Here is a 15857-nt window from a genome sequence, read left to right as displayed (position 1 = left end):
TGGACTTGGGAGGAGCTGCATCAACGTAAAGACCCGAAAAATGATGCATCTCTATAGGAGTTTGCATCCCAAATAGTCCGTTCCACGGTTGTACTTCCCCCGACAACAGGGAGGCTATGGACTTTTGAGTTTGGAGTGTCTACATGACAGAATGGTACTGGATATGGCCTGAAGAGTCATCAGTATTTCGGATCCCCTTCTCTGCTCAGATCAAAGCCGCAGAGACCACCTCACTTCTGTGGAAACACAAGTAATAAGCCAATGCATGGGGTCTTCTTCATTAACAGTGGAGACCTTGGCTTATCAAAGCGCCTGACGTTCGCTTTTTTCAGGTCGGAAACTGAGGGGTTCATCATGGCTTGCCAGAATGGTATCTTCAACACCTTAGTCTACCGCAGTCGCGTGATGGGTTAAGAGGTTCCTGACACAAGCTGCAAGGCCTGCCGCGAGGCGTCCGAGACCCTAATGCATTTGCTATCAGCATGTCCAGCATATGCGGTCTCGGTCTATATCCATCGACATAACGCGGCCCTAAGAGTGCTTTATTACGATCTACGGCACTCTTACGGTATTGATGAGACACCGGTGTTGACCTACGCTCCGGGGGATATTGAATCCGTTGTGGGGAACGAGAAGTGCCGAATTTATTGGAACTATTCGTTTCCCACCCTCAGGCTTATACAAGCTAATAATCCTGATGTGGTCCTTCTCGACCACCAGAGCAAAACGATATTTGTCGTGGAGTTTTCAGCTCCTGGCGGGACGAATATCGTTCGAAAAGAGGAGGAAAAACGTTTAAAATATCGAGAGTTTCTCTTCGAACTCCGCAGACTCTATCCAGACCACTCTGTCAAGATGGTTGTTCTGATTATTCGAGCCCTTGGTGGAATGATGCCCTCTCTACTCTCGAATCCTAAAATCATACCGGCTTGCCGCACTAAGGCAGAAATCTTAGCCGGACAGATGCAGTAGGCTGTCATTCTCTGCTCACTACGCTTGCTCAGGGCACACATGATTCTTGAACCCAATGATCACTTACCCCACGGTGTGGGGAGTGGTTATTGGTTGATAATGCTGGCGCGCCCTCCCGAATGTATCGGGGCTTCGGGGGATAGGGCCTGACAAGTGCACACTATGGTGAAAAGAAACATAATAAAGTTCATTTTCGATAAAACACAAATTGCAACACGTGTATGGATTAACACAATTTTTGAAAACAAACATACTAATCACTGAAGCAAAAAATGCTTGTGCGTGATGCATGGAAAAAAATATATAAATACAGAGAAGTAAATTTGTAACATGATCTAGGTGGGAAGTTCATATCGAGTGAAAGGTCACAAATAAGGTAAATGCATCAAATTAGGGTAAATGTATCAATTCCATGTTTCTAAGTCTATATTGGGTGGGTGCGTCAATATCGGGACGATTCAGCAGAAGCAATCATAAGCTATTTCGAAAATTTCGGGTTGATAACTTCATTGAATATTGTTCTACCAGTTCTGTCTATCCAAATTTTCACATGACGCTTGAAAGAAAAATAGTTTTTAATAACTTTTATTTCATCTGGTAGTCAATTGAATATTTTCGGAGCCAAGAATTCTACGGAAAGTTGCCCAGTACTCTTTTCACGGCACGAGACATTTTTATAATTCATCTTAGTTCTTGTATTATTTGTATGCTCAATGGATTGGAGAGAAATTTGTTTCTTATTTATAGAAGTTATTATTCTTAAACCGGCACATACAGGTATCATCATTCATAATTCGTCCACTCACCCATATCAGAATAAGGTAGCAGCTTTCAACAGTATGATCCACAAACTGACAAATGTAGCCTTATCAGAAGCGAATTTCAATAAAGAACTGAGTATAATAAAGCAAATAGCCGTCAACAATGATCACGATAGCGGTCTGATACATTCTTTATTATCAAAAAAGTTATATAGTCAAGCTTTGAAAGAAGTTTACCCGGAATAAAGTAGATCCGAGGAATACCTCATAGTTTTTTTAAATATTATTCTTAATATCCATCTTTGTATTACACTCAAAATGGACCAGTGAAAAATACAATATTTTGAGGTTTTTCATGTTCAAATAATCGACCAGATATATGAACTTGCTTAGCAATCCTCTCAATTCAATGCAAATCCCATCTCAGGTGCCTATCTATAATGATTCCCAGATATTTCGTTTCATTTTTTCCACTATCACCGTATCTTTGTCTATTTCCGAAGGTCCTAGATTAGGTAAGTGGTTGGAGTAAATTGTGAATGGTAAGTAATAAGTTTTTTTGCTATTTAATGTTAGTTTGTTATATTTCAACCAATCACATATTTTTTAAAAGTCAATTTGGGCCTCAATTTTCAGGTCGGACCAAGATTCTCCCTTGTACATAATGGCCGTAAGCCTCTTAAAGAATCACCCTGTAAAAATGATTCTCCCAGAGATTATTTTCGGTTAGAATCATTAGTGATTACCTGAAATTCGGCAGGCCCATAATGACTTTCTAATATCTACTCCAACCCTGCTTAAACTATTTAGAATATGATGATATTAAATGCGGTCATCACGAGATGTTTTCTGTAGACACCGCCGGAAGCTAAGAAGGGTTCATCGTTCAAAAGCGTTAGAGATATTTGCAGCAGGAATTAAAGTTGGCGTGTTAATTTTTTTTGCGGTTTCTTTCACTGAGATCAGATCAGTCATCAACTTGCAGATGACAGCTCCGTTAATATTTTGGCTGTGATAATTGCTGAGAATAGAGGCGATGTTGCCAGACACGTTGTCCGTTTCACGCTAAAATTGATCAATTTGGATACGAAATATATTCAAGATACACTTCATTGAGATATTTTCAATGGACAGTTCACAAAACGCCACATGTGTTTCACTATACAATAGCTTCCTCAGACGTGTACAGACCTGTATGTATTTTTTCGTAGAAAAGTAGATTGAATAAAACTAAACATTCATTCAATCTATTTCTGAATCGGACGTCCATCGAGTACCTCAACAGTTGGGAAAAATATTCTTGTGGTTAAGATAATATTCTAGGTACCAGGGTGGTTCCAGAAGTACCCTGCCTGACCTAGAGATGGCGGTAGTTGTTTGAAAAATGTCACTGTATTAGAAGGTACACAATCTATATAGCATCTGTTTCAAGTTTAAAGACGCTGCGTTGTTTAGTATTTATTTGACAATTATCAACAGCGAAAGCTGAACTTGGATTCGACTCTGGGTGAGTCTGTTCCTTAGTTTACAACAGTGAAATATTGGGTAGTAGAGTTCAAACGGGGCTGTACGAGCTGCCAAGACGGGCATCGCAGTGGTCGACCAAACGAGGTGACGACTCCAGAAACGGTGAAGAAAATACATAAAGCGGTACTGAATGATCGTCGACTGAGAGCGTGAGTTAGCAGACTCATTAGATATTTCAAAAAGTGCGGTATACCGTATATTATCTAAACATTTGGACATAAGGAAGCTGTGTTCGAAATGGGTGCCGCGTTTGCTCACACTCGAGAAAAAACAGTGTAGTGAAGAGGTAGCGAAGTTTCACAGCAACAAAGCAGAATTCTTGCGTCATTTCATAACCATGGATGAAACATGAGACCATCGCTTCACACCCAAGATGAAAGAAAAATCAAAACAGTGGACTCAAAAGGGAGAACCTGCTCCAAAGAAGGCGATGACCGTTTCTTCTGCAGACAAGGCCATGGCATCGGTTTTTTTGGGATGCAAGTGGGATAATTTTCAATAACTATCTTGAAAAAGGTAAAACTATCAACGACGAGGATTATGCCAACTCATTGCAACATTTGAGTGAAGAAATTTAGCAAAAACGGCCGCAGTTGGTCATTAAGACAAAGCACCAGCTCACAAATCCATTATCGCAATGACCAGAATCATCGAATTAAGGTTTGAATTGCCACCTAGAGTGGGGGAATGTTTCTCAAATGAAATTTCAAACGCTATAGGCGTACCTCAAGGGAGTGTCCTGGGACCACTGCTGTTTATAATTTCCCTGAATATACAAGGTTATGATTTTTTGAATTTATTCGCAGATGACACGTTACTTGCATGCTATGGACCTGACGTTGTAGAAACAGTGGAGCGCATGAATCGATTGTTGAAAAAAATTGAAATATATTTAAACGAAAATAAACTAAAGATTGATACGAATAAAACCAAATCAATGATAATCAGTGAGAAACCTAAACTGAAATCAATTGACTATGAAAAGCTTCAACTCGAAGTGGAGGAAGACAAAATTGAATGGGTGTCAGAATTCAAGTATTTAGGCTTCGTGCTGGATGAATCACTTACACTCAATGCAAACTGTGACTATATTTGTAAAAAAATATCAAAAAAACTACTTTTTTCTCCGGGATTTCATTGGAAGTTTCCATGTTTTCAAAAATAACAATATACAGAACCATTATACAGCCCCATTTTGAGTATTGTTCCATTCTGTTATCTTTTAGATAAAAACAATATACAGAAGTTACAGAAACTGCAAAATCTAGGTTTAGGAAGTATCTTAAAATGTAATAGATACATTTCCATTCAGTGCATGCTGAGTGCCCTCAAGTGGTATGATGTGACAGATACACTGTATTACTCAAGTATGATATTTATTTATAAAATAACCAGAAATTTATCACCAAAATATTTTGATTCCTCCATTACGTACAACAATCAAATTCATGACTATAACACAAGAACCACCAATCAATTCCACATTTCCTGGAAAAGAACAAAGCAATTTATGAAATCGTTGTTTTTCAAAGGAATGAATGATTTCTACCAATTACCATACCAGATTAAAGATTCTGTTACTTTATATTCTCAGTTGAAGATATATATTACCTACATCACGTACTCTATGAATTTTCTGAATTTTTATTTTTATGTTATGTTTATTTTTATGTTTCACATCATCGAATTGTTTTATTGGTTCGAGCTTTTATGTGTTTTGTATAAATTGTGTTACATCGTGTTACATTGTGATATGTTAAATATTTCATTACTTACCCACTTGAATAATTGTTTTTATGCCCTAGTATAATTGTAATATGGAACTAACTATTCTGAATACTCCTGATTTGTTCTGTGTTATGGTACAATATCCTCAGGAACACATTTCTATTTTTAGTTTTTTAGCTTCTTGTATTTATATATTATTTGAACGTATTTTATTGTTAGAAGAATTTTGATACTATTTTAATACTTTTTATATACCATTTTCAACTTTTTGGACTTGTATTTATATTAGGATTTCCTATTTTCAAATAAATAAAAAATAAATAAATAAAAAATGAAAAACCCCATGCACCCCATTCGTCAGATTTGATCCCCTCGGATCTGAATCTGTAGAGTGGGAGGGTGAGTGTAGGCCCACAGCACTTAAGCCACATGTTACCTATTGTACATCCTCCCGAGGAGTTGTCCTTCTAGGGCATCGTCCATCCTGTCCTTTCCAGGAAGGTGGACAGGTCACTGAGAGACATCTCCTTTATATCGGCATGTATATTGCCGAACACATACACACTCTCTTATTGACGATAACTCCGGACACTCGCATAGTTTCATCTTCCTGTTTACATATCCTGCATGGAGGTGTGTCCACTAGATCCATATTATGGAGATGTTTCCTTAGTTGACAGTGACCAATCAGAAATCCTACTGTTGAGCGTAGGTTATTCCTGGTCATCGCCAGAGATTTCATCGGCGCCAGCTTCCCAGGATCGCCCAGGGTGATCCTGGAAAGACTGCCGCTGGGTCCTTTAATTCTTAGTCTAGCCGCTTCCTTGGCTAAAGGGTTGCCAATGCGATTACCGTGCCCTTCAACCCACCTCAGGATATAATGTCTTAGTACATGTATATAAATATAGTAAAGACTACATACGTAACTACAAAAGAACAGCAAAATAAATTGTTTGCTCAAAAAGTTACATTAAAAATTCATCAATAGTATAAAATGAATTTTCTTGCAGAAAGCGTTTTATAGAGTTTCGAAATTTGAAGTGTATAGGCTGAATTTTAATGCCAGTGGATAATTGATTGTAAATTCTTACACCTGTTGAGAGTGGTCCATTTGATGTAATTTAGAGATTGCTATGATTTGGATAGATCAGCTAATTGTTCCCAGCTAATGCCTGGGAAGAGTGTTTTTTATTTTATGAATGTAGCAGGCAACTTCCATTATATAAAGACAGGCCAGAGGAAGAATATTCAATTCGGCAAACAATGGCTTGCAGGAATTCCTGGGTGATACATTTTTATAGTCCTTACTGCTTTTTTCTAAATAAAAAATAGATGCTGTGCAGCCGCAGAGTTTCCCCATAGTAAAATGCCATAAAGTAGAATAGATTGGATTTCAGCAAAGTAGAAATTTCTCAGACTGCCGATATCAACCACGTTCCGCATACATCGAATTTGATATATTTTCGTATTTAATTTATTTATAGTTGATGTGATATGCTCATTCCAGCTGAGATCGTCCTCCAGGGTTATTCCCGAGAATTTTGTTGTTGATTTTCTGATAATATTTAAATCATTCAGTTTGATTGAGAGTGGTTTGTTCATTATCCTTTGTCTGGTGTGAAAGATTAGATACTCAGTTTTTTATATATTGAAATGTAGTTGATTAGCTGAAAACCATAATCCTAGTTTACCAAGATGTTTCAAGCTTGTTCACTCATTTCACTGCATTCCTGGGAGACAAGAAAAGATGAGTCATCGGCATACAGGGTGATGTTATACTCAGGTGAAAATTTCACTGTGGCTTTGGCTAAATCTTGGTGACACTTTGATACTAGCCCTGAGGAACACGTTGTCTGTTCAAGGCTAATAGGGCTTGTCTGCTATTAGTGCAAATTGTTATGTTTTTGCCAGAAATTCCTTTCCTGGTGATTTCTTTTGTGGTGATTGAGATACCAGCCAGTTCTGTTTGGACCACGCTGGTATTTTTCCCATTCCCCACGCAAACCTTAGGTTTGGTGATCTGGAGTAAACTCCACATCCTGAGCCTTCTTTGGTTTTTGAGCCGTCTGTATATATGCGTATTGAATTTGTAGCATCTGACTCTGTGTTCTGTTTCATTTGTATTTTGTAGGGCTTATGAAACACCGACCTGGGTTCAATTGCATCACTGGCTGTCTACAGCAGAGGTTGAGCAGTAAGCGCTTCTCGCCATAGGCCCAGCCTCAATTGACCCCTTTCTACTTCGAGGTTTACACCAGCCGTGCGCAATCGTAACACGGCCCCCTCTGATTATTTTCTGTTCCCAAACTTGAAAAAATGGTTTAGTGGTCAATTATTTTTCAACAATGAAGAAGTGATGTCGGCAGTTAATGGCTATTTTGAGGAGCAAGACAGTTCATTATAGAAATGGTATCGAATTAATTGAACGTGGCTGGGAAAATTGTATAGAGCTGCAAGGAGATTTTGTTCTAAAAATAAATGAATTTTTTTCCGAAATTTTTGTGTTTTCTAACGAAGGAATTGCGCATCATTTGGTATCGATTTTGAACGTATCTGTTACACTTGGAACATTTGCAAATCAATTGAAGGTAGCTGAAGTGGTATCTGTCTTCAAAATGGGCGATCCACACTGTATAGAAAATTGTAGAATGATGAACGTAGTCAAATTTTCTTCAAGAATATCAGAAACTGCTGTATATGAATGAATCACTGATTATTGAAATGAATTCAAAATTATTTCACCATGCCAAGAAAGGACCTCTCAATAGAAACTGCATTTGCATTCAAAGGATTGCTACACAATATAGTATATGAAAGAGGTATCATTTTACTTACATGGAACACTGTCATCCTCAATGATGAACATCCGATGTTTCGGAATGAGACACTTGCCTTATTACCTCATCAGCACCAATCTGGTTAAAATTATAACTTTACCTGGATGGAATTACAACTTTATGTCATCGTAATGACTGTAAGAATCTAATGGAAGATTCTACGAAATATTGTTCATTCAATGCGTATTTTTGACACAATCAATCTGAAATTTTTGGGAATTAAATAACATCCATGAGGTATCACTGGGCCAATGGAGTCCAAACTTTCATCATGTATATCGAAAAGAGCGCTGAGAGTTAAGATTGATGAGGTGCTGCTCGAGTCATATCAACTCATCTTGGGAACCCCTCAAGGAGGAGTTAGGTTCGGTTAGGTCCGAAGTGAGTGGGTCTATTCGACCCTCCATCGCAACGCTCAGTGGTTTATTGTGGCTCACACCTATTTACACTCGACCAAATAAACTCAGCTTTTCAACGAAGCCGATTAGTTTGTATTGTGAGTGGTCTTTCAGTTTCAGGTAAGAGTGCGGCTCGTCGAACTTCATAAACCTGATTCGGTCCCCAGCGGGACAGGCACAAAGTATGTGCTCTGCTGTTTCTTCGTTTTCCAAACAGAGGCGACACACACTGTCTTCCGACAGTCCAAGTCTCTGCATATGATGATTCAAATGACAGTGACCTGTAAGAAGGCCTGTTAGACATCGTAGTACATCCATACTGTAGTCCAACAACTGTTTGGTATCAAGCTTCGAAGGCACAATGAACGCCTTAGAGTGGGCCAATCCTGGAAGATTCTGCCATACAGGTGTTCAATATTTGTTTGACAAAGCCCAATGCGATGCCAATGACAGGTTCTGGTCTGATGAAGCCTCTTGCAGCACGCTTCTTTGCACGGGAGTCAACAGCCTCCTTGCCTTCCAGGCCAGTATGATCAGGAATCCAGACCAGAGACAATCCGTTGAGTGTTTCTATCGAGGAGAGTCGTTTTTGGCAATTTGCTACCAATTTAGACGTTTCTCGGTAGGAGCCAAGAGCTTTCAAAGCCGCTTGACTGTGCGAGACTTGTGAATGAATTTCAGCTTGAAATACAGTCGCATATGTTCCTAGGCAGGTTTATATCTCTGTCCTGGGTCTGCGACTGAAAACACCTGCACCAGAGAACTGTAAGGTGTTTTTGATCCATCTGCGAACCAACAACTCTCTGTTCCTGATATTTCCTTCTCCCGGAGAATCGAATCCCCTTTACTCGGGAACAGTGCTCAAGGAAGAGTACTTGGTCCATTTTCATTCCTTTTACACAAGTATATTGAGGATGCACAAAATTTTTTCATGCTAATGACACTACTATCATTGTTCACGGGAAAAGTATTCACAAAACCAAACAAAAAGTTTATTCAGCAGGAAAGTTCCTCAGATGGGTGTCGAAATGGGTACCTGATCTATTTCTATAATTGTGGGACAGAAAAACCAATGAAATTTAGAAATGTGTAGATGCAATCACATGCACAGTCGTTGTCATTTCATTTGCAACAGAAATCTTGTATTATTCAATTGAATTGAATACAAACTGTGTTTTTTTAACCATTTCTAAATCACCATGTTGGAGATCTGGCAACGTAGTTTCACAGTCGAACTTTTTATGAACTTGCGAATCTCTCTTCCCCAATAAATCTGTATATTAGATGGTTTTGATAGATTAGTAGGACTTGTATATAAAAAGGCAAGTTGGCAAATTTATTGGTACAGTAAAAGAAAAGAAACATCATGAAATCTATCATAGTCTTTGTGGTCCTAGTGTCCGGTTCTTTGGTGAGTAATTATGATTTGTAATTATGAATGAATGAGAAATTATTTGAAATTTTTCATTGTTCCATTATGGTAATATCAGTATCCCATTATTGTCATATATCTGTTTCTGTTTGAAATATGTTTTTCCGTTAACCATCGTTAATGTCTCTTCAATTTCTAATATTTTTTTATCAGCAACAGACTAACAAATTTGTAAATACATTTTCGATTCTATGATCAGAGTTTACTCCTCTTCACCTGTAGTGTTGAGCAAACATTTTTGTGTAAAAAATCTGTAGAAGAATTACTGAAATCATAGCCATCAACTTATCTGATATTATCAATATTTCTTTCATGGAATTTTGTTGAATCATATTTATTACTAAATTTGTTTTGAGGTTAATTCTACAAGTTTTGTTAACCAGAGGATGCTTTGTTTGTCGTGAAAAAAATCTTCATTAAATAAAACACGTCATAATTTAAACCTGAAGTAAATGTTTCGGGCCATTTATTATCGAGGAAACAAGAACACTGATGTGAATATTTTCCAAATTATTCAAAACTTGGTGAAAAACTAACGCCATTTATTGAAATATGAATTTTCAGATTTTTTTTTAAATTTATGGATTTATGTTGGATAATTTTCTTTCAAAGGTTGGTACTTTGAGACACTTCCTCTGGAAAATTTCCACTCTTGGAAAAGTAGGAAGCAAAAATGTTTGCTACGAAAAAAATTTCTTTAGAAATATATCTCTTTCACTACATGTAAAAATATAAGAAAATTTGATTCAATCTGGGAAGGATTTTTTGCTGCTTGAGGGATTTACTCCCAGTTTCCTTTGAAGGCTGGCCCTTAGAACCACTTTCTCTGTAAATTTTCCAGTCATAATATATTGATCTGAAAGTAGAAACCAAAAAAAATACAGCCTCTTCAAAAAAAGAATCTATTTTTCACTGTATGTGATCTAGAATGTTGTTTGCTACTTCAGGCATTCACTACAATTGTCTTTTAAAGGCTAAACCACTTTCTCTGGAAATTTTTCACTCGCAAAATATTGATGAGAAAGTAGAGAGCCAAAAAGATTTTCTTCAAAAAACCAGCCTCTTTAAAAATATTCATCTTACACTGCATGTGAAGATATAACCAGAATTTGATTAATTCTGAGCTAGATTTGCATTGCTGTTTGAAATGTTCACTTCTTTTTTCCTTTAAAGGCTGGTCGTTTGAGCCACGAGAAAAAAGAAAAACTATTTTCCTATCACCAAGGCTGCGTATCAAAATCAGGCGTGGACAGAAAAATTATAACTCAGATGAAACAGGGAATGAGATCAGAAGATCCCAAATTCAAGGAATACCTGCTTTGCCTCTCGCAGAAATTTGGCTTCCAGAACGAAGCAGGAGAGTTCCAAAGAGAAGTGATGAGGGAAAAACTCACCCAGTATGCAAGGAATGCGTCCACTGTGGATGCAGTCATGGAGAAGTGCGTAGTACAAAAAGACTCTCCAGTGGAGTCTGCCTACCATTATTCAATGTGCCACTATGATATTTGTCGGGATCATGGACCTTTGTTCTATGTAAGTATGATTTATATTTGCTTGAGTAGAATCAGAAATTTCTTCTTTCCACTCCATCTTCAGTGGACATTACTTTTATAAAAATTCGTTACAATTTTCAGGTGATCAACATTTCCGAGAAGAAGAAGGCGATCTTCCACAGCTACCAAAAAGACTGCGCTGCAGAATCCGGGGTTAACCCCACCATTTTGGAAAACGCGCAAAAGGAGATTTTCGAAGACGACCCCCTTTTGAAAAAGTACGCCTTCTGCTACTCCAAAAAAATGGGCTTCCAAGACGAAAATGGAAAAATCGACGAGCAATCGTTCAGAGGAAAACTGAAAGAACTGGTAGAAAACTACGATGAACTCGAGAAGCTTGTCAGCACCTGCAATGTTGAGAAAGATAATCCAGAAAATACTGCTTATGAGTTCTTCAAGTGTTTTTTGCAAAATTCCCATTTCAACGTGTACACTGTGAGTAAATCATTCATCATTTTTGGAATTATTGATCCAGATGATCCAGGAGGGGGTCTTTGTAGCTCCGCCGAACCTCCTGGACTACTTACCTCATCCCCAGTCCCTCCTGCTGATATGTTTTGATGCTGTCCTGATAAGATCTATAACATATTCCAATCCCATTAGTCCAATATTGTGGGATATTATGAAAAACAAAATGCTTCACATCGTCAAGAATTTCCCAGGAAGGAGCCTTTGTAGCTCCGCCAAACCTCCTGGATTACTGACCTTATGCCCAGTCTCTCCAGCTGTATTGTTTTGCTGATGTCCTGATATGATCCATAACATATTCCAATTCCATGAGTCCACTATTGCGGGATATTTCAAACAACATAATGCTTCATATCGTCAAGAATTTCCCAGGAAGGAGCCTTTGTAGCTCCGCTGAACCTCCTGGATTACTGACCTTATTCCCAGTCTCTCTAGCTGCATTGTTTTGCTGATGTCCTGATATGATCCATAACATATTCCAATTCCATCAAAGTTCATTATTGTGGCATATTCCAAACAACATAATGCTTCACATCGTCAAGAATTTCCCAGGAGGGAGCCTTTGTAGCTCCGCCGAACCTCTTGGATTACTGACCTTATCCCCAGTCTTTCCAGCTGTATTGTTTTGCTGATGTCCTGATATGATCTATAACATATTCCAATTCCATGAATTCACTATTGCGGGATATTCCAAACAACATAATGCTTCATATCGTCAAGAATTTCCCAGGAAGGAGCCTTTGTAGCTCCGCTGAACCTCCTGGATTACTGACCTCATTCCCAGTCTCTCCAGCTGCATTGTTTTGCTGATGTCCTGATATGATCCATAACATATTCCAATTCCATCAAAGTTCATTATTGTGGCATATTCCAAACAACATAATGCTTCACATCGTCAAGAATTTCCCAAGAGGGAGCCTTTGTAGCTCCGCCGAACCTCCTGGATTACTGACCTTATTCCCAGTCTCTCCAGCTGTATTGTTTTACTGATGTCTTGATATGATTCATAACATATTCCAAATCCATCGAAGTTTATTATTGTGGGATGTTCCAAACAAACTGATGCTTCACATCGTCAAGAATTTCCCAGGAGGGAACCTTTGTAGCTCCGCCGAAACTTCTGATTTCTGGTATCTGTAGAGTAGGGAGGGTGAGTGTAGACTCACAGCACTTAGGTCATATGTGACCCATTGTACATCTTCCCGAGGAGTTGTCCTCCTAGGTCATCGTCCATCCTGTAGGTCAAGACTCGTCGAACACACATCCTCTTTGGCAACCTGGAGGTGTCTCAATGTGGCCTCCGCGAAGGTTTTGGAAGGTGCAGCGATATTACTGTTGTTGCGCGGCTTCTTCAACCTTCTTGGGGTTTCCTCCATGGAGATGGACAAGTGAGGGAGCTTTCCTGCAGGGGCAACCGGTTCTTCGCTTTATTCAAGGCGGAGCTCTTGGCGCCCGCCGCAGGAAGTGCCCTTGCTGTTGGAGGTGATCTGCTATGTCCAGCCTCATTCCAAGCGGTAGATTGGGGTGAACATTTCTGTTGAAGAGTTGAAGAGTTGGTCACCTCTGGCAGAGCCCCGCATTACCAGAGGTAGGCTGATTACAATGAGGTTTCGCTCAGTTCCCCAAGGGGTTTGTTCACCCTGCGGCCATTCATCTGTCGGCACGATTCCTTACACCTTAGCTTGGGTAGGCTGGTCCACGGTAGCATGTTTTGTAAAAGCCTTTGGTGGGTTTTAGTTCCCCTCACCCTACTTATTTCTGCCAATGACCAGGAGTCCGGCGATCCCGTCCGTAAGGCCACATTGGCTTCCCGGACAGGGCCTCCAATCCCCTGGCCGTTCACCTGGGGACTCGCTCGATAGGTAGCCCAACCCACGGGGAACCTTCTGGATTACTAACCTTATCCTCAGTCTCTCCCGCTGATATGTTTCGTTGATGTCCTGATGAGATCCATACCATATTCCAGTTCCATCAAAGTTGTCATAGGATGATATCATAACTTCGTGTGATGAAAAATATAAGGAGGAAACACACGATGTACACTACGTATTGTGTTTTGTAGACAAAGAGCTTTGAAATTGAAATACCGTGACAATTCATAACGAATTGTATCAAGTTCCAGTCCAATCTATGAATTCCTTGCAAATTGCAAATGACTTATGGCGGGTAGGTTGTCGTCGATTGTCATCATTGGAAGTCGTTGTTCCACTTGATGTGAAACAAACCCCATACATATCGTGTGTGTCTGCGAGTTGACAAAAACATTTTTTTTTTATGAAATTCAATTTTATCATTCAATAAAGTTGGCTTCGAGGGGGATTCAAAGATTATAGTAACATTTTTCTTACATCTTCGTCGGTGCTAAATTTCTTTCCCGCGAGCATTCTCTTGATGTCCTATAACAGGAAAAAGTCTCTGGGGGCCAACTCTAGAGAATACGGTGGATGCGGAAGCAACTTGAACACCAATTCACGCAATTTTGCCATCGTTATCATTGATTTGTGATACGGGGCATTGTCTGAGGATTTCTGTATGATTTCTCTCTATATCCGCATCCATTCTTTTTCAATGCACTGTACGTTGTCCTTTGACACAGCACAATATTTTTTGTTTGTATTATTTTCAACTATCAATGGGGCTAGATATTCGAAAATCTATTTAAATTAAATATAAATCAATTACTTCCTTTGACGCACTTCCGCTTCGCGAAATAACAAAGACAAATTGAATAATTATTTGAAATACCCCAGCAATGTTATTTTGAAAAATATACAGGGCTATTAGTAGTATTACTAACCAAGAACTTCTTATGACTCTAATAAGGACGTCTTTAAGCTTTCAAAACTTGATTCCAAATGTATCTTGAATACTTAGCTTCCGTTTTGTCGTACTGACATCTGTAGTACATTTCGGGGAAGTCCCAAGAAGTCAGGAAATGGGTACCAAAATGGTCATCGTGCTATATGTGTAATATTCAAAATAATTTAATAAATTTTCAAACTATATCACTGCCAGTGGCAAATACATTACATATTTAGAATAGAAATTATATTTATATTTGATCTTAAGATTGTTTTGCATCGTAACATTTCAACGTGTATAGAACAATTGAAATTGTACCATCTCACTTCTCTACAAGGAAAAAAAGGTTATCATTATTGCTATTATTTCAGGTTACGAATTGATTGGACCGAATGGAGAAACAGCAACTGGCTATGAAGATTTCCAAGTAGTTATCTAAGAGTTTGAAGCTCATATTACAATACGTACCTATTAAGATTAATAATTTATTTATATAAGGTATATTTATTTATTATTTTTACATTTTCTCTTCATGAATAAATATTATTCAATTGAAATTGGGTTTCAATATTTTCTATCAATCAAATCGTTGCTTTGGTAAAGTGTTAGGCGTACTCTCAGTAACTGTATCTTGTCTTTACTGTTTCAATCGATGAAAATTAACGAGTATTTTGATTATTCAATATTCTGTCCCAAACACTGACCTCAATGACTGCTATGGTTATTAGACTCGTGTTCTGGGTAGTAATGTCATGAATTTCTCGAGCCACCTAGGAAGCTTAAGGGATTTTCAAAGTTCTGTAATTGTTGAAAAATATTTGATTTGTAGATAAACTGTTAGTTTTATGATAATTATTTATCGAACGAAGAATCACAAGAAGTTATTTTTTTCTTGTCGTTATTTAGGCAAAGTTGAGAGTGCAGATTTAATCTGATTGAGAAAAAACGATCATTCTTGTGAAACGAATTCAAAGGTAGATGAAAGGTTCAGAAGATTCAGGAATATAGTCATATTTTGGCACAGGAAACTTTTAAAAAACGAACTTTTAGGTACTTTGTTTTTGATTTATGTTTGAGAATGACACCTTTTCAAAATAATTACATAATCATTACATATATCCATCTGTCATAGGAAAGAACGTTTGCAATTTTATGCAATCTCAACTGGAAATCATTTGAAGGTGCTGCTTCAATATTGAACATAACATTGAAATTACTTTTTCATGTCTTCGATGACAAATTTCTATATACGTTTTCTGTGTTAAAGTATCCATGTTAGTACAGCGCTCCTTATGAATTCAATTCTTTGAATAATCCCACAGAAAAATGTCTAGAGGACTTATATCAGGAGACATAGGGAGATATTGAATACCGCGAAA

The 15857-nt window shown here is 38.2% G+C and overlaps 1 protein-coding gene across 1 annotated transcript; it reads left to right on the top strand.

The window, feature by feature from the left end:
- Positions 1-9476: 9476 nt before the first annotated feature.
- Positions 9477-15035, top strand: LOC111510476 (uncharacterized). The gene is made up of 4 exons (XM_023166401.2): positions 9477-9634; positions 10829-11188; positions 11290-11643; positions 14850-15035. The coding sequence occupies exons 1-4, from the start codon at positions 9590-9592 to the stop codon at positions 14859-14861; spliced, it is 771 nt and encodes a 256-aa protein (XP_023022169.2). The 5' UTR covers positions 9477-9589; the 3' UTR covers positions 14862-15035.
- Positions 15036-15857: the final 822 nt, after the last annotated feature.

Source organism: Leptinotarsa decemlineata, unplaced genomic scaffold (assembly GCF_025532065.1).
Source record: "Leptinotarsa decemlineata unplaced genomic scaffold, Ldec_3_MD MMD2_tig00001719_RagTag_RagTag, whole genome shotgun sequence".
NCBI lineage: Eukaryota > Metazoa > Arthropoda > Insecta > Coleoptera > Chrysomelidae > Leptinotarsa > Leptinotarsa decemlineata.
Note: the sequence above shows the minus strand (reverse complement) of the source record. Positions and strands in the feature narration are given on the sequence as shown.

What these genes read in the sequence shown, in the direction of transcription:
- LOC111510476 (XM_023166401.2), top strand. Translation starts at nt 9,590, where the DNA reads ATGAAATCTATCATAGTCTTTGTGGTCCTAGTGTCCGGTTCTTTG. An exon ending in TCCTAGTGTCCGGTTCTTTG is followed by an intron (nt 9,635 to 10,828) that starts GTGAGTAATTAT and finishes TTTCCTTTAAAG; the next exon opens with GCTGGTCGTTTGAGCCACGA. An exon ending in ATCATGGACCTTTGTTCTAT is followed by an intron (nt 11,189 to 11,289) that starts GTAAGTATGATT and finishes TACAATTTTCAG; the next exon opens with GTGATCAACATTTCCGAGAA.